The sequence below is a fragment of the Cricetulus griseus genome, chromosome 4 (genome assembly GCF_003668045.3).
Source record: "Cricetulus griseus strain 17A/GY chromosome 4, alternate assembly CriGri-PICRH-1.0, whole genome shotgun sequence".
NCBI classification, from domain to species: Eukaryota; Metazoa; Chordata; class Mammalia; order Rodentia; family Cricetidae; genus Cricetulus; species Cricetulus griseus.
The window spans coordinates 177,599,339-177,622,229 of NC_048597.1; the positions used below are offsets into that span (position 1 = coordinate 177,599,339).

A 22,891-nucleotide genomic window follows, 5' to 3' on the forward strand; every position below is an offset into this window, starting at 1 on the left:
TCATACACAGAGAATAAAAATAAAGGTTAGAAAATATTAAAAATAAATTGCATGTTAAAATTACATTTTTTATGTTAGGTAAGTATAATATAATCACTGCATTTAATCACAGCACTTGAGAGGAAGAGGCAGGAGGAAAAGAAGTTCATGGTTGTCCTCAGCATTGTGGTCAGTTCAAGATGACTCTGGCTACATGAAACACTTGTTTCAAAATTATTATTTTTTTAAATCATGACTGAGTAGTTAAGTACTTTATCACAGAGGTATAGTCCTAGCCCTTGAGAATATTCATGATGTAGAAAAAAAACTATTTCGTGTAAAAATCATATTTATGATGTACTGAGACAACATGGGTATAGGGTACTGGGATAAAATCCTGGACTTTCTATTTACTTAAATATTGCTTACCATTTATCAGTTACCACTACCATAACTTTCTTCTTTTTTTTAAATTTTATTTGTGAGTTTTTTGGCAGGGGTAGTTTTTGTTTTGTTTTGATTTTTTGAAATATTGTCTCTATGTTGCCTTGACTGGCCCAGGAATCTCTTTGTAGACCAGGCTAGCCTCTAACTCATTGATATCCTCCTGCCTCTGCCTCCTCACTGCTAAGATTAAAGTCATGATCCACTACGCCCAGCCTAAATTGTTTTCATATCATTTTATGTGTATAGATTGTGTGTGTGTGTGTGTGTGTGTATGTCTGTGTACCACATGCATGTATAGTGCCCATGGAGGTCAGAAGAGGGCATCACATCCACTGGAACTGTAGTTACAGACGTTGTGAGCCACTATGTGGGTGCCGGGAATAGATCCTAGATCCTTAGAAAGAGCAACAGGTAGTCGTAACCACTAAGCAATCTCCATCCCCAGTCTACCTTTATTTTTAAAGAAATTGTTTAATAATTACTTCAAGATTAGAGAAAAACTCCTGAGAAGAGTTGGAGAAATGGCTCATCAGTTAACAGTACTTGTTCTTATAGAGAATCTGGGTTCTCAACACCACCAGTTTCTAGGAATCCAGCACCATATTCTGACCTTTAAAGGCACCAGGCACACACATGGTGCACATGCATACATGCAGGTAAAACATTCATACACATATAATGTTAGAGAAAGGAAAGAAAACTCTTAAGAGCAAAACATTATGAAATTTTATAGTCTCACCCGGCTTTCAAAGGCTCCTTACATGCTTGCATGCTTGCGGTTTTTTTTTTTTTTTTTTTTTTTTGTTTGTTTGTTTGTTTTTAAGACATAGTTTCTCTGTGTAGCTTTGGAGCCTGTCCTGTTACTCAAAGAGATCCACCTGTCTCTGTCTCCAGAGTGCTAGGATCAAGGGTGTGAGTGACCACTGCCTGGCTTTCATGTTTTCTTAGCCTGCAAGCTTGACACATTACCCACTCCAGCCTAGTCAGCTCTTACTCATCCTAAAAGATGCCAGTGACCCTTACTTGTAAAACTGTCCCTCTGAGTTTGAGGCCAGCCTGGTTTACAGAGAGTTCCTGGACAGCCAGGCTACACAGAGAAACCCTGTCTTGAAAAACAAAACAAAACACGTCGTCGGCCGGGCCTTGATGGCTCACACCTTTAATCCCAACACTCGGGAGGCAGAGGCAGGCGGATCTCTGTGAGTTTGAGGCCAGCCTGGTCTCCAGAGCGAGTGCCAGGATAGGCTCCAAAACTATACAGAGAAACCCTGTCTCGAAAAAAAAAAAAAAAAAAAAAAAAAAAAAAAAAAAAAAAAAAAAAAAAAAAAAAAAAAAAAAAAAACAAAACTGTCCCTCTCTGCTGCTTACTTTTTCTTTCGAGTGTGTTAGATAAATGCACAAAGTAACCATCAGACATGTTGAATAGAAGCAGAGCATTCCCATGCCAGCGTGCCAAATTGTCTTTTAAATCCGGTGTTAATGTTTAACTATTAGACTGACTTAGAAGATTGACCTTTTATGGTGCTACTTTTGAAACATGAATAGGACGCTCCCATTTTTTGTTTGTTTGTTTGACGCTCCCATTTTAATATTGTGCTTTTGTAAGGAAAGTATTTGTTACCTTAGTATAGCACAAATTCTAGTTGATCTTAATAATAAAATAAAAATCCAGAGACAGATACTGGGGTTAAAGCTGAAGATCAGAAAAGCTAAGTGGCCAGCCACTAGAGAGTTCTCACCTCTGCCAATGCTCAGACCTAAGGGGTGGTCCTGTCCTCAGATTGTATCTCCAGACTGCACTGTTCTCCACCAAATCTCCAGCTGCCCAGACTGCTATGAGTTTCTGTCTCCTCCCCCCTTCTCTGCCCAGCCATATCACTCCTGTCTCCACCTCCCTGGTTCTGGGATTAAAGGTGTGAGCTCTGTTTCTCTTTTAGACTGATTCACTCTCCTGTAGCCCCAGGTGGCCTTGAGCTCACAGAGATCCATCTGCTCCTGTCTCCTGAGTGCTTGGATTAAAGGTGTGTACCACCACTGCCTGTCTTCTTTGACTGTGGCTAGCTTTGCACTCTGATCTTCAGGAGAGCTATATTAGATCACAAACAAAATATCACCATACTTTAGTTCATAGTCTATCAATATTATCATTCTTCAGGTTAAAATTCTACAGGATAGGGGCTAGATAGATGGCTCAGTGGTTAAGAGCACTAGCTGCTCTTCCAGAGGACCGGAGTTCAGCTCCCAGCATCCGTATGGCAGCTCACAACTGCCTAAAACTCCTGTTTAGGAGATCCGATAACCTCAGACAGATACATAATGCAGGCATAACACCAATGTACATAAAATACAAATAAATAATTTTTAAAAACTCCACAGGGTAGATTAATTCACTTTTCTTTTTTTTAAGTGTCTTCATGCCTTTTATTTCATTTCATTTATTTATTTGCTTTTCGAGGCAGGGTTTCTCTCTAGCTTGGAGCCTGTCCTGGCACTAGCTCTGTAGACCAAGATGGTCTCAAACTCACAAAGATCCCACCTGCCTCTACCTCTGCCTCCCGAGTGCTGATATTAAAGGCAAGCACCACCAACACCATCTGCCATCTTTGTGCCTTTTAAAGTAACCAAAATTGTAGAATTATCTGAATGTTCTTCCAGGTCACTTCTTTTCTAATAGAGTCATACTTGTGAAGCATAAAATACAAAAAGCATGACAGCCTTCAGCATCTATTCTCTTGGCTAAGTGTTCTGTGGCCAACCACTTCTACCATTTCATTTAGAAAATGAAAGTGACACTTACTTTACCTTCCCAAGGCTGTTTTGTTCTTAAAGAGTGGGTACTACAATAATAAGGGTACATTATGCCTCTGTGTTGTGTTTAGCCATTGTTAGTGAATGTTGTAGTTACTTTTTTGTTGCTGTAACAGATACTTAAAATAGTAATTTATTTTTTAAAAAATGTTAAATTCCTGTTTCTGGGTGTTCAAGAAGATCATGGATACAAGCTTCTGCTCGTCTTCTGGTGAAGACATTATACAACTCATGTGCGGGAGCCTGGCTTGTATCAGTCCCACGCTACAGAGGCTATCTATTCGGGACTGATGTCCTTGGGGGCTGTAATCGGAGCCACCCGAACAGCCTCGGGTCCATCCCTGAGTGGGGGTGGGTGGCACAAAATACAAGGACAAACCAGTGCTTATAAAAGAGAAGAGAAGCCAGGGAAGCAAGGCACATCCTAGGCCTGTCTGTGTATTTGTTTCTGTGGTGCTGAGGATCAAACACAGAGGCTGGGTAAGCCCTCTACCACTGAGCTACTTCTTAAACCCAGATACAACAGATGGCGCTTGTGGGAACTAGAGTTCATCCCTGCACATTATTATGCAAAGAGCCATCAGCCTCTCCTAAAAGCCCAACTTCCAACCTTGCTGCCTGGACAACCAAGTTTTACCATGAGCTTTGGTGACACAGCCACATCTGCATAGTATGGCCTTGTTTTTCCAGTTGGGACACTTCTCAGAACAATTTATGATACAAGCCCACAGGTGATCAAAACATTCTTATCTGCCTTTTATATTTTCTGTATTATTCTAAATATCTACCAAGTGTTTTCTTAAGTCCTACTTGATATATTTGACTTTTAAGCTTAATTTGAAGATTGATTCCTTGGTAGGGTGTGTGTGTGTGTGTGTGTGTGTGTGTGTGTGTGTGTGTGTGTGGTTGGTTGGTTGGTTGGTTGGTTGGTTGGTTGGTTGGTTGGTTGGTTGATTTTGACACAGGATGTCACTGTGTAGCTCTGGCTGGCCTGTGACTTGCCATATAAACCAAGCTGACCTAAAATTTATGGAAATCTGCTTGCAGAGATTACAGGCATACACCACCACATCCAGTTGAAAAGTTTTATTTTTAAAACAGTATTTAGATTATTATAATCTTAGCTGTGTATCTGTAACAGAAATATTTTCTTAATCATTTGCATTAATAATCTATCAACCTAATCATCAGTGTTTCTGACTGTCATTGGGACTTGTATATACTTATATGGTAGTGAAAAAATAGGTTTTGTTCCTGTCAAGGTAATGTGACCCAGAGATCATGCCACCATTCTTAAAGTGTATGAATTTAGATCACAGATAAGTATATGTGATGTAGCAGAAAAGCCTGAGACCAAGACTTGAAGGGTAGAAGTCAGGATTTTAAGACTTGACTTTTCCACTCACCTGAGCAAGTCACTTCAGATCAATTACCAATAAAAAAGGGAATAAAAATACCCTTGCCTATCTAAAACTATAAAACATTACTTATAGTAGACCTATATAATACCATGAGTGAGATTCTCTACATGTGACATTAAATTTTGAAAGAAGGATTCTCTTGGTTTTGAAATATCCGTAATATCAGCTTGTGGTACTGTTGGAAGGTGGCAGAACCTTTTGAGATAGCACATTTTGAATGTGATATTGGGACACTTACTTATTGGTTGTCATGACATAGCAGCATGCTTCTGCCTTGCCACAAGCCCTAAAAGCATTGAAGTGAAACCTCTAAAACAAAGTAAACATTTTCCCCTTTTAAGTTGTTTTTCTCAGACATTTTCCACCAGTGACTTGAAGCTGTCTGACACCAGCAAAATGTTAAAAGTATGTATGTACTCCTTGACTTGTCATTTAATCTTCAAAGAGTTTAACATTCAAGACTTGTTTATATAAATGCCCCCCCCCCAAATTAGCGCTGGGTCTATAGCTCATAGCCAAGCATACCAAAAGACTTGGGTTTTATTCTCCAGCATCTCATAAATAAAATAAGAATAAGGATTTTTGTTTTCCAGTATTATATAAATGTTTGTCTGGACCCTTTCATTTAGGAAGGCTAGACATCCCATTTCAAACTCAAATGAGAGGCTTACTTGGTTCACAGGAGTGAGAAGTCACAATTATAATGTTTAGTTTTCCAGGTACCCATTATTTGAAAATATTACATGAAAAATTCCAGAAGTGAATTCTTCTTCAGTTTTAAATTACACACTAAATTTCGTACTATTTGGAATGAAATGATGAAATTGGGGGCTATCTTGCCCTAGATATTAACTGTCTCTTTGCCCAGCTTATCCATGGTGTATGTAACTGCACCTTTGTCCTGTAGTAACCATCTCCATGAGCTCTGCTGTTATATTATTACATGGTCATATTATTTCATAGAGTTCCTTGGGGATTCAACCTCATCTGTAAAATGGGTATATTAGTATATTGTTTTTTTTTCCCCCTTCACAGGATAAGTGAGATTCTAATGAGATAGGAAAGCTTCTTGAGTATCATGAAAGACCAAGGTAGACAGAACCAAAGTTATGTACTTATCTATAAATTGATGGAGGCACAGCAGAGAGAGATGGCTATAATCGAATTTCCTTTGCATATTACACCCTCAGATCATCTTTGTAGGTGGGACAGGTTTTATGGTTATAGTTTAATCTGTTGGTTGTTGTTTTTTTTTTTTTTTTTTTTTTTTCACACAGAATCTTCATTGTGTTTAACTGACCATGAACCTGTGATCTTTGTTCCTTAGTTTCCCTAATAACTGAGATTGCAGCTCTTGCTGCCACACTCAGTTTTTTGGGTGCTTAGAAAGTAAAGACCTTGGAGTGTAGCTTTAGTACTTTTGCTTGGAGGTTCACCTATTTAGGGGAATAGCACAAGGTAAACTGTAAACTGCCATCATGGAAGAAAGTCGAAGTGTGAAAGATTGCAACTTTGAGTTACTTTGAATCTTTTGTACTGAGGCTTGGGCCCAAAAGAACTTTTTCCTTCCTCTCTTCCTCCCTCTCTCCCTTCCCTCCCTTCCTTCCTTCCTTCCTCCTTTCTTTCTGTTTTCTTTTTCAAGACAGGGTTTTTCTGTGTAGCCTTGGCTGTCATGGAACTTGCTCTGTAGACGAGGCTGGCCTCAAATTAAGATCTGACTGTTTCTGTCTCCTGAGCACTGGGATTAAAGGTGTGCCACCACTGCCCAGTAAGAACTTTTTTTTTTTTAACTGCAAGGAAATTCAGATAAGCATGGAGGGCAGAATCTATTTATTTTGCATTCCATATACATTTAAAATCTGCTGAGTTTGTATTGTTCTTTGCATGTGTATCTTAAGGTAAGCATACGTTCCAAACAGAAACATTTTATCTTTGTGCCAGTACATTGTTTTTGTAAAGTTACTCTGCATTTTAAAGGTTACGAATTAGTTTCCTATTTTACTTCCTCACTACCCCCCTTTACCCTACCATCCTTGTGCTTGTTTTTGGTTGGTTTTGGTTTTTGAGACAGGATTTGGGTCTCACTATGTAATCCTCACTGTGTGTACCTCTAGATGGCTTTGAGTTCATGGACAGTCCTCCTGCTTCTGCCTCCACAGTGCTGGGATTGGAGGCATACCATAAGTTTTCTTAAAACTTAAACTCTTTGAGTAGCAAAATGTATAGAGGCTAAAAGCATTAGCTGTGAAAGCCAATCTGTTGGAACTGAGTGACTCCTTAAAGTAAAAAGGGTTTGTCAAGGTCATTATGTTTGTCAAGGTTTCTTGAGCTTGACTTTAGAAAATAGTCACTGCTAATATATACTTTTTAAAAAGTGAATTTTATTTAATATTTTTTGACACAGGATTTCTCTATGTAGCTCTGATTGTCCTGAAACCCTCTGTGTTGTCCAGGATGACCTCAACCTGATAGGGATCCACCTGTCTACCTCCTAAGTGCTAGGAATAAAGGCATATGCTACTACTCATGGTTAATTTTTTTCTTTTCTTTTTTTTTTTTTAAAGATGGGGTTTCACTATGTAGCTCTTGCTGGCCTAGAATTGAAATCTGCCTTCTTCCTTTTTCTGCCTCCGAAGTGCTGGGATTAAAGGTGTGTACTACCACACCCAGAACCCTATATTTGTATTTTTATTTAATTTTATTTATTTATACTTATTTATTTTGTATTAGTCGTGTGTGTGTGTGTGTGTGTGTGTGTGTGTGTGTGTGTGTGTGTGTGTGTGTGTGCGCGCGCGCGTGCTCGTGCGCACACGTAAGCTTTTGTTTGATGTGTATACACACATGCACACCAGGGTTTTATCCCGTAGGGAGGGCATTTTACTATACCTTAAACTGGTGGCAGCCCCAGCAATCCTGTCTCTATCATCCACAGAGCTGTGGTTACTGTGAGTTTGAGGCCAGCCTGGGCTACAAAGTGACTTTCTCATTAGCCTCAAATATAGTGAAACCACCACCACCACCACCACCACCCACCAAAAAGAAAAAAGTTACAAACCTACATTGTCTCTTATGTCTTATCAATCATGCATATGGACTCATCCTGGTGCTTCACAGCAAGTACTCTCACCTGCTGAGCCATCTCCCCAGGCCTTTGTGTTTTTTGTTTTTTGTTTTTTTTTCTGGAGTTTGTTTGTTTTTGAGACAAAACTGTAACCCACACTGGCCTCAAACTCAACAGCAGTCCTCCAGATTGAAATTTTAATATATACTATTTTTATATTTGAATTTTATTATAGATAGAATTTGCTTCACAGTTAGACAATATAGCTTGTTTTGTTTTATTTTAAAGAATTGGCCAGGCTGTGGTGGTGCACTGCTTTAATCACAACACTTGAGAGACAGTAGCAGGCAGGTCTCTGTGTGTTTCAGGCCAGCCTGATCTACAAATTGAATTCCAGGACCGCCAACGATTTTACACAGAGAAACCCTGTCTTGATAAACAAAACTAAACTAGACAAACAAACAAACAAAAAAAAGAATTGGAGGCTAATTATTAGATAGTAATATGAGTAAATTACCAAAAATTTCAGGTGCTTCTGTTTCAGTTCTCAGCCTGATTTAAAATATCTCTGCTTAGAATAGTTACTGATCATAGTGCATTATGGGACCTTTTAGGTAGAAGCCAGCATCTTGGACAGCTTGGGTAATAATAAACAATTAATGGTGGTTTGTTAGGTTTAACCCAAATTAAATATATGGTACACTGATAATTAACTGGTGTAATAACCTTACTTCCTATGCTATAAAACTTGGTATATGTGTGAGACACATGGCTTGCAGGATTTATAAGAAAATGCTTTTGCTAAATGTAAGGACTATTTCTGGAAAAATACTCAGGATGATGTGATATATAATCTTGTACTTTAGGTTTATTGAGGATTTAACCTGTGATTAAACTGTTCTTTGGCTGATTTATGAATGCATTATTTCCAGAGCAGATAAAAGATTATAAGACTAGCCTGATGTGGTAGTTTTAAACCTGACACGCCAGACCTCAAGAGACAAAAATAAAATTATTTCAAGTTCAAGGCCAGCCTGGACCAGAGTGAGTTCTTTAGCTGAGATGACAGTGAAACCCTGTACCCCTCAGAGAGAGAGACAGATATTATAAACCTACCTTAGTTTGTGATAGGCTGTAATAAAAAAAATCCAGTGCATATTTGCTTTGCTCAGCTTTCCTATCCCATTTCTTTCATAATTATTTACAGGAAGTGCCTTGTTTATTTTGTATTAGTCGTGTGTGTGTGTGTGTGTGTGTGTGTGTGTGTGTGTGTGTGTGTGTGTGTGTGTGTGTAGCTTGTATTGCATTTATACTGCCCTTACTCCAGGTCTTATTAGAGAATTCTACAACATAATGTTAATTTAAATTTTATTGACCAGTGAATTGGAGATGGCTATCCAGAAGAGTGAAAGATTCAGGATCTTCACTTGCATTCAACCAAGGAGTGGGTAAAACATTATTGTATGGTAATCTCTAACCAGAGAGTAGTGGAGGTCTGTTACTATTCTTTGGTAGCCATGAAAAATACACAGGCACAGAATAGCACTTCTACAGGCAGCTCTTTGTACAAACAGTTCTATTAAATTACGACTACATCTCCCTCACAAAGTTTCCTGCTTGATAGTCCATTTCTTGTAATAACCCAAGAAACTTGGCACAGAAAACTGCCTTCACCCTCAGGAAGCCTTTTAAATAATCTTAAAATTATTCCTTTAAAAGATGTTTTGTCCATGCTGGGTGTAGTGACTCATACCTGCAGTGCCAACAGTCAGGAAGTTAAGGCAGGAAGATAGCAAGTTTGAGGCCAGTGTGGAGTACATATAGTGAGACAAAAGAAATCTCAGATGAATAGACTAATAAGTTCAGTTGTTCCAATCTGAAAGAACTGTGTAGAAACTGGTTTGTTTGTATTTTCTGAGTCCTAGTAATGTATAAGTCATAAAACAAAGCAATGCCCTTTGTTTCTCCCCTCCAGGTGCAGCTTCTAGTTGGGGCTGCTAGTTTGCTTCTGCTCCACTCCTGGAAATTCTAATTCAGAAGGTGTGAAGCAAAATCACTTCCTCTGTTTTTTGTTTTAAGTTTCAGAGATATTTCAGGTGAACATTTTCTACTTGCGTGCCACTAATACCTTACGTTTTAATACAGCTCCACATGGAATCTAAGTTTAATTCATACTTATTTTGTGGCCTTACAAAGATCAATCTAGAAGGTAGCTAGAAGAAAATTATAGTCGCAACTTAATTTTTTTTGAGACAGGGTTTCTCTGTGGTTTTGGAGGCTGTTATGAAACTAGCTCTTGTAGACCAGGCTGGCCTCGAACTCACAGAGATCTGCCTGCCTCTGCCTCCCGGTGCTGGGATGAAAGGTGTGCACCACCAACGCCCGACGGTACTCCCATTTTTAACTAAGTAGACTTGACTTGGAGCCTGTGTTTAAAAGAAGGATTGTGTGCCTAGACTTGGAATTCAGCCATATTAAGGAGAATTACCTTTGGTTTTTCTTTTTTAAATAAAGCATGTACCTGTAGCTCAGATTAAGAAAAAAATCTAGAACAGCTCTAAAGATGTAGTTTAGTGGTAGAACACTTACCTAGGGTTCAATCCTCAGCATCCAAAAAAAAAAAAAAAAAAAGTGTGGGTGTATAGATGGATGGAAAATGTGTGACCATTCCACAAACATCATATATCAGGATCTTTGGGTTGCTACATCTATTCCTGTTGCTATACTATATCTTAAAGGGACTTTGTGATTCTCCTTGTCTTCTGGAGTTCCATAACTTGAATTAGCTCTCTGGAAAGAGCTTTTCTATATAGAACCACCCTACCCCCAAAACTTCTGCTTCTATCTCATTGAGCATTCCTATAATCAGTTGTAACTGTGCAGGTTGCCTTTTGCAGTGCTCAGAAGTTCTGGGGACTGGAGAGATAGCTCAGTCAGTAAATTTAAGACCCCACCTGGTACCCATGTGAAAAGCCAAGCACAGTGGTACACAGTGCTGATGAGGCAAAGACAGGAGCAACACCAGAGAGTGACTCTAGCGTACACACCAATGTATACATCTGTATTGCACACACATAAATACACACACTCCAAAGTTCTTTTGGTGAATAGGGAGAAAGAAACAATGAATATTGGCCAGACAACTAACAGACCCTGCTACAACTAGCTCTGGGAAATATAATACTAATGTTAGGAAAATAAACTTTTAGAGACTTTTTTAAAAAAAAATTTAGAGCATAAATTTAAAATATCCCCAAACTCTATCTATCATGGTTTGGTAGATAAAAACAGTTAACCTCTTGGTTAGAATGTTCTAAATTGAATTTCTCAGCAAGACTCCTTGGAAACAACACTTTGTATGTTTAAAATCTTGGAAAAAAATTACTTCAGAACAACAGGAGGAGGGGGAAAAAAGACATTCCAGTTTAAATCCTGTTTCTGTTTGGAAACAGAATAAAAATAACTCCAGAATTGGTAGGAGCAAGAGTACCTTATTAGATGATGGAGTATAGGCATGAACTTATTAAAAATACTCAAGTTGTTTAGTGTCTAAGAGGAAAAAGATTAATGCAGTATGTGAAGTAGCTAAATATGCACTGTGACAATGAGTCACTGTAACGCCAAGTATATAAGGCCTTCCCTAAGGGAAAGGATGGTTAGATGGACATTGATTCTGCCTATATTTCATCCATATAAATTAAAAAAAGAATGATGGCTGGAGAGACTGCTCAGCCATGAAGAGCTCTTCCTGCTTTTCCAGAGGACCAGAATTCAGTTCCTAGCACCGTCTCATAACCACCTGTTAGTCCAGCTCCATTGGACCAGATGCCCCCTTCTGGACTCCATATTCACCTGTACACCCATGGTACACCTACATATAGGTTGTGAGCCTAGCCTTTAACGTTGAGCCATTTCTAGCACCCAAAATAATTCTTTTAAAAATTAAAAAGATGGAACCAGGCATAGTGGTGCAGGCCTTTAATCCCAGGCTTGGGAGGGAGAGGCAAGTATTTCTCTGAGTTTGAGGCCAGCCTGGTCTACATAGTAAATTTCAGAATAGCTAGTGTTAGACCCCCGAAAACTCAAGTATCCGGGGTCCCAGGCCATGTTCTCGGTCACCCCAATCACCAGGCGGATTTGAGAGCTTGCTGCAAACTGCATGAGGCTTTATTGTAATTTAACGAGCTAACCCCATGTTAGCTCAGGTCTTTCACCCACCCACCATGGCAGGCAGCTAGCAAAGACGGCTCCTAGGGTCTCCCAAAAGATCTTATAGGGCAGCGTAAGGGGAGTGTCTAGGGGTATGTACAGGCTCGCGATTGGTGTGCTTCCAGGCTTGGAGGGCTTGCCCTGTGTTGATTGGTCAACTGGTTGTTATGGCCCATAGGCCCTCCCAGGGTGGTTGCTATGCTCTCTACGTCATTGCTGTGCGCTTGTCCGTAAAGCACACCCAGGGTCGTAAAGCATAACACCACCAGCTAACTTCCGATTGGTTCCTTGTCACGAGACAGGCATCTGACTTTCTAGTGACCAAGGCAGGTTTATGGCAAGCACATGTTCGGCTGTTATGGCTGCCAAAAGGGAAGCTGGTTCCTTCACTAGGACTGTTACACAGAGAAACTTTGTCTCAATCTTACCCCCAAAAACAAAAAAATAAAAATAAAAATAGATGGATGCTGGGCATGATGGTGCATGCCTATAGTCCCAGCACTCAGGAAACAGACGCAAGAGGACAACCTGGTCTACAGAGTGAGTTCCAGAACAACCAGGGCTACACAGAGAAACCCTGTCTCAACACCCCCACAATAAAGAAATAAAAGATGGATAAAATTGTAATGTCTTGAAAAACTTGGGTGGGGGAGCAGTAACAACATGCTTAACTGTAGATTAGTGTATACATGTGTGAGGTTGAAATGTTGCTGCTAGATGAGCTGAGATAATTTTTTAATGTGTTGGAGCTTTCTTAGTATCTGCTAATCTCATGTGGTATCATTTTATAAACATTTACTGAATACCTACCTTGTTTTTATAATTTACTGTAAAAAGAAATTCATTCACAAGTTGATATTTAGGTGAGAAGATCCAGATTTTTAGCTTCGGATACCTATGAATTTCAAATTTGGGAAAACTGCAGCTTTTGAGATTTTTAGTTTCCCCTTTTCTTTTCCTAATTACAGCAACCAAATGCTAAGTGTCTGCTGGCTCCTAGCTGAAAGAAAACAAAGCCCTACAGAGATTCTGTGTGAAAAGAAAGCCAGTTGTGCTGGCCTAGGGCCAGGCTGCACCTCCTTGGACCATGCCTCTTCAGTCAGAATTCCCCAGGGGGCAGTGGTTGCAAACAACTCCCTTTGGCTTTAGCAGTAAGCACTAGGAGTGCTAATGAAACCAGCTAATGTAACAAGGTCTGCTAGCCTGTGGATTTGAGCTCAGCGAGGCTTCCTTTGAACCTTTTATGATACTGCACTTTCAGGCATCCTTTGGGAAGAACAGTTTACCCTCTGAACCAATAATGGATCAGGGACCATTTTCTTTTATATAGTAGTGGAAATGCCTTTGGCACTCTGGTGTTAAATAACTGCTTATTTGAACATATTGTGCAGTGACTTAGCCTTTTCCACCCAGTAATGGTTCCCATTGAAGCTATTATACTCAGTTTAACTTTTCCATGAGGGACTGTGAAAGGAAATTGAAATCTCACAGATTATACTTTATATTATATTCATTGCTTATGCAGTTGTCTTATATTTTGGTTTTTGTGTCTCCCACTCTGTACCCCATTCCCCCCTCTGCTTTCAGGTGAAGGCCTCCCACAGGTATATTACTTTGGACCATGTGGGAAGTACAACGCCATGGTGCTGGAGCTCCTTGGCCCTAGCTTAGAGGACTTATTTGACCTCTGTGACCGAACATTTACTTTGAAGACAGTGTTAATGATAGCCATCCAGTTGGTGAGTTGATGTGCTATTCCAGAAGATGAATAGATCCCTTGCCCACATCCTTATTGGCCTTTTGGTGATGTATTAGACATCTGAATTAGTTTTTACAGGCTTAATGGCTGTCTAGAAGAATCTAGCAGACTTCTGAAACTAACTGTTAAAACTGCTTTAGCTGGTTCCTATGTATAATTTGGACTCAAAGATTCTTGGCCATTATGTATTATGCCAAACAACTAAGGTAAGTTCTTGGTCACACAACTTAGAGGGTTACAAAAGGGTTAACTGAGAGAAGTGACAATGAATCTGCAGTTTCTCTATTTTAAGAATTTGCACCTTGAAGCAGAACCTTTTCTGTAACTGAAGTGCAGGAATATAATTTACATTAGGGAGAAAGAGGACGAATAGGTGGAGTTGTGCACATTCAAGTAATTGCTTCAGCATTTTATTTATAGGTCTTAGGCACAAAGCTGTAAGGTTTTTATCATGCCCTCCTTCTCTCACTGTTGAAAACTAGAAAAGATTGAAAGTACTACCCCCTGCACTAATGTTTTCAAAATCATGTGGCTGAGATGTTTAATTCCCTGGCATATTATATACTTTGGGGCTGGCCAAGAAGCTTTGCGGCCAAATTACATACTAGTTCCAGCTTATGCAGTTAGAACAGTCTCTATGAGAAGTTTTTTAGGCCCTCAAGGGAAGAATTCAAATGTTGGATTTTTTTTTAAGATTTTATTTATTATGTATACAATGTTCTGCCTGCATGTATGCCTGCAGGCTGGAAGAGGGTACCAGATCTCATTTAAGGTGGTTGTGAGCCCACCATGTGGTTTCTGGGAATTGAACTCAGGACCTCTGGAAGAGCACTCAGTGCTCTTAACCTCTGAGCCATCTCTCCAGCCCAAATGTTGAGTTTTTTTGCTTTGTTTTATATTATTTTTTGTTTTGTTTTGTTGAGATGGTCTCACCAGCTTAGACTGGCTTTGAACTTTAGATCCTCTTGCTTCAGCCTCCTGAGTGCTAAGGTGGATGTGTACCACCACAGCCTTCAGGTACATCTTAATTCAAAGTAGTGGTGGTTTCACCATCATCCAGCAGCAATTTGGAAACACTTGAAAACTGACCAAAATCTAAATATTTAAGTCTCCTTTTTGCTATGTAGAGATGCTTTATAGATAGAATTACTTAATGAAATTTGAGACAATGTTACAGTTACTTATTTCAAGCTGTGGTTACTATAGCATAAAGACTGCACGTCCTTTGTATTTCTGTAGTACCAAGATTTGGGTTAGAGAGTCTTGAGCACCTGAAGACACATAGTGTGGGCAGGAGGTAAAGTGGCAGCTATACCTGTCTCAGAGTGCATGCTTGCAAGTTACAAAAATATTATCATGTTAGCCAAATTGTACTGTCTCATTTTTTCCTCCTAATCTTGATAGTTGTTATATATTTATAATAAAAGTACTAGGAATGGGGTGTGCTAGAGATTTCAGTTAAGAGCAGTTACTGCTCTTGCAGAAAACCTAAATTTGATTTGCAGCACCTACGTCAGGCAACTAACACACTGCCTGTAACTCCAGTTCCAGGGAATCTGACAGCCTCTGGCCTTGTGGGCACATGCACACAACTGGTATATGTAAACTGTAAACATGCAGATGAATAAATAAAATAACAAAAGAAACCTTAAAATGGCTGGGCGTTGGTGGCGCACACCTTTAATCCCAGCACTCGGGAGGCAGAGGCAGGTTGATCTTTGTGAGTTCCAGACCAGCCTGGTCTACAAGAGCTAGTTCCAGGACAGCCTCCAAAGCCACAGAGAAACCCTGTCTTGAAAAACCAAAACCTTAAAATGGAGTTTTGGTTTGTAAGTCAGTGAAGTGCAAGATAAATAAGGGATGGATTTTTTTTTTTTTTTTTTTTTTTTTTTTTTTTTTTTTTTTTTTTGAGACAGGGCCTTACTATGTAACCCTGGCTGTCCTGGAACTCTCCAATATAAAGCAATTCATAGAAATCCATCTGGGATTAAAGGCATGCACCACCACACCCAGCCAAGAGATGAGTTTTATTTTAATTTTATTTTCTGAAACCTTATGCTGAGTCAGACAATGGCATATATACATACAGTGCCAGCTACTTAAGAGATCTAGATAAGAAGATTACTTAAGTTCAAGATCTCAAGGCCTAACCTAGACAGCATAGTGATACAGAAAACAATGAGAAGGAAAAAAATAAAACTGAAAAAAATATTTGGGGGCAGTGAAATGGCTCATCAGGTAAAGATGCTTGCCACCAAGCAAGCCCGACAGCCTAAATTTAGTCCTCAGGCCCACATGGTAGAAAGAACTGACTTCTGCAAGTTATACTCGGATCACCACACCATGCCCATGGATGGATGGATGGATGGATGGATGGATGGATGGATGGATGGGCGGGCCGGCAGACAGACAGACAGACAGACAAGCATAATTTTAGGAAATATTTTGGGCCAGGTATAATGGCATGTGCCTTTGATCTCATCCTTGAAACCTGTTAGTTCTGGGACAGCCAGAGCTACATAGTGAGAGCCTGTCTCATGGGGGCGGGGGGTGGGGGGGCATTTTGGATCGTGTTTCCCCACACCCACTCCCCCAACATGCTTATTTCAAGGTATTTCCATTATTTTTTTCTTTCTTTTAGCTTTCTCGAATGGAGTATGTACACTCAAAGAATCTCATTTACCGAGATGTCAAACCAGAAAACTTCTTGATTGGCCGACAAGGCAATAAGAAAGAACATGTAATACACATAATAGATTTTGGACTGGCCAAGGAATACATTGATCCTGAAACCAAAAAACACATACCTTACAGAGAGCACAAAAGCTTAACTGGAACTGCACGATACATGTCTATCAACACGCATCTGGGCAAAGGTGTGTTTAGAAGGGCAGGTCATATGAACTACTTTCTTTTCCAATAGCACTTTATTGTGCATTACATTGTGCACTACAGCTTGTACCATTTGTTGTATCACAAGGTAAGTGACTTTTTTATACTTAAAAGATTGAAATGGTAAGTTAGTGATGTTCCCAAATACCTTAATACTAATGGAGTCTTGATTCTTTCAACTGTGGTTTTTGTTTGTTTTTGTTTTTTCAACTGTGTTTCCTACTGCTTCATTCCTCAGTAATTTAAGAACTTGAGTTATTATTTTAAAGATTTTTTTTATTTATTATGTATACAACATTTTGCTTCCATGTATATCTGCACACCAGAAGAGGGCACCAGATCTCATAACAGATGGTTGTGAGCCACCATGTGGTTGCTGGGAATTGAACTCGGGACCTCTGGAAGAGCAGTCGGTGCTCTTAATCTCTGAGCCATCTCTCCAGCCCCAAGAACTTGGGTTATTTTATTTTAGATCTCATTTTATTATTATTATTGCATGAGTGTTTTGTTTGCATATACGTCTGTGTTCATGCATTTGTGGTACCCTTAGGCCAGAAGAGGGTGTGGAGCCTCCTGGTAGAGTTAGACTGTTCTGAGCGGCCATGTGGGTGCAGGGAATCCAATATAGATTGGTTAAGAGCAACCAGGGCTCTTAACCACTGAGCCATCTCTCCAGCCGCTAAGAACTTGAGGTATTGCAACAAGATTGTAGTAATTGAATAGGTTTAATAATGAGACTTGTATTTACACTTGTATGACCCTGTGTATTAGCAGACAAAAGGAAAACATCAGGCTTGTGCCTGTGTTAGTGACGAGGTTTCACTAAAATATGGATTAAGGAGCTGAAGAGATGGCTCAGCAGTTAAGATCACTGGCTGCTCTTACAGAGGACTAGGTTCCATTGTCAGCACCCACATGGCAGCTCATAACCATCTGTAACTCTAATTGCAGGAGATCTGATACTCTGTTTTGATCTCTCTGGTACCAGGAAACACAATGTGATACACAGATATACATTCAGGCAAAATGTGACTTGGATAGAATGTTTAGCCCAGTGGGTCATTACATGTGTAGTTATCTTTATTATTCTTCAAGGTATGTTTTGAACATCTACTCTGTGTGATAAGTGAAGTACTTCTTCATCTTGATGTACTGCCTTTGCCATTAAAATTATCTCATTATCTCCAGAATGGGCTTTTGTGAGGTTCAAGTGTTCTTCAGGTCAACTCTAACATGTCCTAACATTTTGGTTGTTCTCTCCATTTTGTAAAAAAAAAAAAAAAAAAAAACTCTCCCTCCCTCCTCTCTCTCTCTCTCTCTCTCTCCTCTCTCTCTCTCTCTCTCTCTCTCTCTCTCTCTCTCTCTCTCGTGTGTGTGTGTGTGTGTGTGTGTGTGTGTGTGTGTGTGTGTGTGTGTGTGTGTGTTTAGGTTTTGGTTTGTTTGTTTTGAGACAGGGTTTCTTTTTGTAGCTCTGGCTGTCCAGGAACTCAGTTGTAGATCTGACTTGCCTCAAACCCAGAGATCTGCCTGCCTCTACCTGTAGGTGGACTTTCCTTTCCCACCCACCAGTTCCCAAATAACCTACAGGAAGATTGGATACTAATTATAAATGCTTGGTCCATAGTTCAGGCTTGTTACTAGCTAACTCTTCCTTTTTAAATTAACATGTATTTCTTACCTATGCTGTGCCGTGTGGCTTGGAACCGTTTCTCAGTTTGGCACGCCAATGTTGCTTCCCACTTCGCCCTCTTGAAACTTCAGGCTCCTCCCTTCTTCCACCCGGCATTCTCAGTGTGGCTCTCCCTCCTAGCCTTATTCTGTTCAGTTATCGGCCAGTCAGCCTCTTTATTAAACCAGTCTCAGAGACATGTATTCACATAGCATAAAGGAATATTCCACATCTGCCTTCCAAAGTTTTGGGATTAATTGAGTATACCAGCATGCCTAGCAAGAATTCTTGTAATTGAGTATGGTAGTGCACATCTTTAATCTCAGCACTCTAGAGCCAAAGGAAGAGGGCAGAGGGCAGATGGCAGAGTTCAGGACCAGCCTCATCTGCAAAGCAAGTCCCTGGCCAGCTGGAGCTACATAGTGAGACCCTGTCTCAAACAAAACTGACATACTGTCTCAGGTATCACATCAGAGAAGTTTCCGTAGGAGCTCTAATGTTGCTGGTTTTGAAATATGTTATATTTTGTAAGTTGTAATGGGGGAGAAAGACCCTGGGAATTGTGTTATCAAATAACTCAGAGAATAGCTTTTCATTTTGTAATGGAATTGAGAGAGGTCTCCTAGCTGGCATTACATCAGATGAGCCACCTCCCAGTGATTAAGCAGTGAGTGAGACCCCCTGGGGGTTATGTTGCTATTTTTCTTTGAACGGTTAGTCTAAAATTGGAGTGTTGTGCATGTAAAGCAAGGACATCTTTCTTATTAGCTGAAAGTGAGCCTACACCATATTGAAGACAAGGTGTCAGTGTCTTTTTTGGGTTTTTTGAGTCAGGGTTTCTCTGTGTAGCCTCGCTGTCCTGGAACTCAGAGATCTGCCTGTGTCTGTCTCCCAAGTGCTGGGATTAAAAGGTTTGTGCCGTCATACCAGGCTACTAAGGCTGGGCGTTTTGTTTGTTTGTGTTTGTTTTTTGATGTTTGTGTCTTGCTTATCTCCTGGTATGGAAACTCTTCTTTGAAAACAAAAATATCCATTGTGAAAAGTGAGGAGAGCCGGTTGAATTAATGAATTAAAGAAGTGCAGACTGTCCAAACAAGTATGGAGAAAAGCACGTGCTGGTTTTCATTCTTAACATTTTAAGACCTAATCAGGCATTGATGGTGCACACCTTTAATCCCAGTGCTCAGGAGGCAGAGATAGGTGAATCTCTGTGAGTCTGAGGCCAGCCTATTGTACAGAGAGAGTTCCAGGACAATTAGGGATACACAGAGAAACACTGTCTTGGGGGAAAATATAATTAAGACCTAATGATTTAATATTGATTATTTTAAATTTTTAGAGCTCAAAAAAGCTTTTTCAAATTATCTAAATGACTACTTTATTTTTCACATAGGAAACTGAGGCCCAAAGTAGGTGAGTTGGCTGTGATTTCATTTCATTGGACTGAATGAATAGAAGTGGTGAGCCCAGACCCGGATCTCACACCTGAGTTAGGGTGCATGGTTTTCTATTCTTGTTCCACAGCTGTGCTTTCATCCTTCTCTGGACTCAAAACCTATGGGTTTTCTCGTGCGTGCGTGCGTGCGTGCGTGCGTGTGTGTGTGTGAAAATCCTTAAATCTGTGGAGAGTTTCCCCCTCTAGTGCTCACTTAACTACAATTCAATCACTTGCCTGGTGATTTTTTTTATTATCAAGAGGCTTCCTGTAACATACAGGAAACAGATATAAAAATGGAGGCAGGGCCGGGCGTTGGTGGCGCACGCCTTTAATCCCAGCACTCGGGAAGCAGAGGCAGGAGGATTGCTGTGAGTTTGAGGCCAGCCTGGTCTCCAGAGCGAGTGCAAGGATAGGCTCCAAAGCTACACAGAGAAACCATGTCTCGATAAACCAAAAAAAAAAAAAAAAAAGGCATATGGAATTTCAAGGCCAGAAAAGTCTGCAAAGCAAGTTGTAGGACAGCTAGGTCTGTTACACAGAGAAACCTTGTCTTAAAAAACAAAAAAGTTGGGAAAGTGATACTGTGTGAAAAATTCCCCCTTTCTGCTCTGTTCACCTCACATATTGTCCTTATTATTTCTTATGTTCAGTTAACAAACGTTTGACTACTTGTTTTCAATCATGTGTAATATTTTACTGCAAATTCCAGGCAACCCATGTAAACAAAACTGTTTGGAGATCTTGCTGTTTTATTTCATTCTTTTTTTTTTTTTTTTAAGATTTTATTTGTTTATTTGTATACAACATTCTGCTTCCATGTATATCTGCACACCAGAAGAGGGCACCAGATCTTATAACGGATGGTTGTGAGCCACCTTGTGGTTGCTGGGAATTGAACTCGGGACCTCTGAAAGAGCAGTCAGTGCTCTTAACCGCTGAGCCATCTCTCCAGCCCTTATTTCATTCTTTTAAAGAGGGTTCTTCCCACCCCCTTTCTTCTTTTAATCCTAACGATTTTTGCTCTAGGCACAGAATCATACCCTAGTCATGGGTATCTTCTTTTTCTATTAGTAACTGACTTTTCAAAACCCTTCTTGTCAGGCTCAGTGGCCCATTCCTATAATCTCAGTACTTTATAAGCAAGAGGTAGGAGGATCACCAAAAGTTCAAGCCTTGCCTGGGCTTCACAGTGAGTGCCAGGCCATTGTGGGCTACCAAGTGAGATATCTTTCTCAAAAACAAAACAAAAAAATTAAAGGAACATCACCCTTCCATCACAGTACTTTTACAAAGTTGCCTTTTTCAGAAGGGGGTACTCTGGAAGGTGTTGGGGGTAGGAAGAGTGTTTTGGAAGGCAAATATGAAGTAGTACCAAAGTACAATGATATGTATATGTGAAAGTGATACAATAAGTTTTTAAGTTGAAACATTTTCATCTACCCTGTAGAGTACTGTTCATTCTTTGTTAATATATTTATTTATTCAGTAAATCTGTCCATAATGGGACTGGACAGATGGCTCAGAGGTTAAGAGCATTGACTGTTCTTCCAGAGATCCTGAGTTCAATCCCCAGCAACCACATGGTGGCTCACAACCATCTATAATGATGCAGGTGTACATGCAGACAGAACACTGTATACATAATAAATAAATCTTTAAAAAAAAAAAAAAAAGAAAGATGTCTTTTTTTAAAAATCAGTCCTTGGCCTGGCTTTGGTGATGCACGCCTTCTAAGAATGGCATCATATTCATAGACAACACCTTACTAGTAAACTTGCTGAGTTTTTCGGTGGTTATGGATACATGTAACAAGTGGGAACCAAGAAGTGATTGTTGACTTGAAACTGAACTGTTCATTTTTGTGATGAATTAAAATTGCTAAACATGATGAGTAGTGGGGCCGTGGTGGCATACACCTTTAATTCCAGCACTTGGAAGGCACAGAGGCAGGCATATCTCTGTGAATTCAAGGCCAGCCTGGTCTGCAGAATGACAGCCATGGCTACACACGGGGGGGGGGGGGGGGGGGGGGGGCGGAGATGCTAAACTTGTGTGCTAGGCATTCTGCAGTTTGTATCTTTGCAAGCTTAGCTGATGGGGGCTGTTTGAAAGTAGCTTCAACTGTTTGGTGTGCTGCTTACTTTCCCTTATGGTAACCAAAGGGTAACTGCAGTTCATACACTACAAGTTCTGATTCATTTATGTATTATCTCACATTCAAATAGGTAACAGTGTTGAGTAAAGAGTGATTTGCCCACTGTCTAGCATTTTGGGCCTTGGTCTTAATTTAGAATCGGTTCTTCACTTATTATTTACTTGTTAGCAACAAAGGAAGGCCACCCACTGTTTTTCAGTTCTGATCTAAAATATTATTCCTGGCTTAGGTATACACAGATTAGTGAGCAGAGCCTTTCCAGAGCAGAAGGGCTTGGGGGGATTCCTTGGTTTTAAAGCTCTTTCTGCTGTAATAACTGCAAACATAATGTGTGATCTGTCTTCCCTCTTAGAGCAAAGCCGTCGAGATGATTTGGAAGCCCTAGGCCATATGTTCATGTACTTCCTCCGCGGCAGCCTGCCTTGGCAAGGACTCAAGGTATCCTTGAAAGTGCTTTGTCTCTTTGCTCAGTAGATAATGAAAGGGCTGCTAGTTTGGTGTCTCTAAAATGCACGATGGGGAAGGTTGGCTTCAGAGGTGAGAGGCAGGGATTAGTGATATCAGTCACATTGTCAATGTTCACTGGGCTTTGGGAGCTCCAGCTTGTTCACATTTGGCTTCCTCACCTTCTTATCTTAATCCTGCCTCTTTGTGTTTGCATTTTCCATAATCCTTCCTCTCATTCCCTCCCAGCCTTGGCAGTGCTGCTTTTCTCTGCATGGTGGTGTCCCTCCTCCACTATCATTATGTAGCAGGAGGAGTGTTCCCAGGGTATCAGAAATTCTAGAACAAATTGATGACAGCAGCTGCTACACATTTACTAAAAAAACCAGCAGGATTTTTCCTAGCTCCTAAGGTGAACTAGAAAATCATTATTCATCCTACATAGACAAAGGACTCACCTTAACTAAAATAGCAGAAAAAAATTCAGGTTTAACATTCCTGTGCAAATACATTATTGAATAAGTAACTTTTCAAATAATAGCCATCTTTTGCAAACATATAGTTTTAGTCACTTTCTTTAGGTAAATGGTGTACAGTGCCTGTGAGTAA

The 22,891-nt window shown here is 40.0% G+C and overlaps 1 protein-coding gene across 10 annotated transcripts in view; it reads left to right on the top strand.

The window, feature by feature from the left end:
• The window catches only part of Csnk1g1 (casein kinase 1 gamma 1), a 131,264-nt gene that overhangs the window by 76,258 nt on the left and 32,115 nt on the right, over positions 1-22,891 (top strand). For 9 of the 10 annotated variants that reach the window (XM_027411313.2, XM_035443779.1, XM_027411311.2 and 6 more), the window contains 3 exons: positions 13,513-13,664; positions 16,326-16,560; positions 22,191-22,276. In XM_027411313.2, the coding sequence (XP_027267114.1) occupies positions 13,513-13,664; positions 16,326-16,560; positions 22,191-22,276 (473 nt within the window). The remainder of the gene's footprint in view (positions 1-13,512; positions 13,665-16,325; positions 16,561-22,190; positions 22,277-22,891) is intronic. The other variant, XM_027411314.2, reaches the window with a different exon arrangement.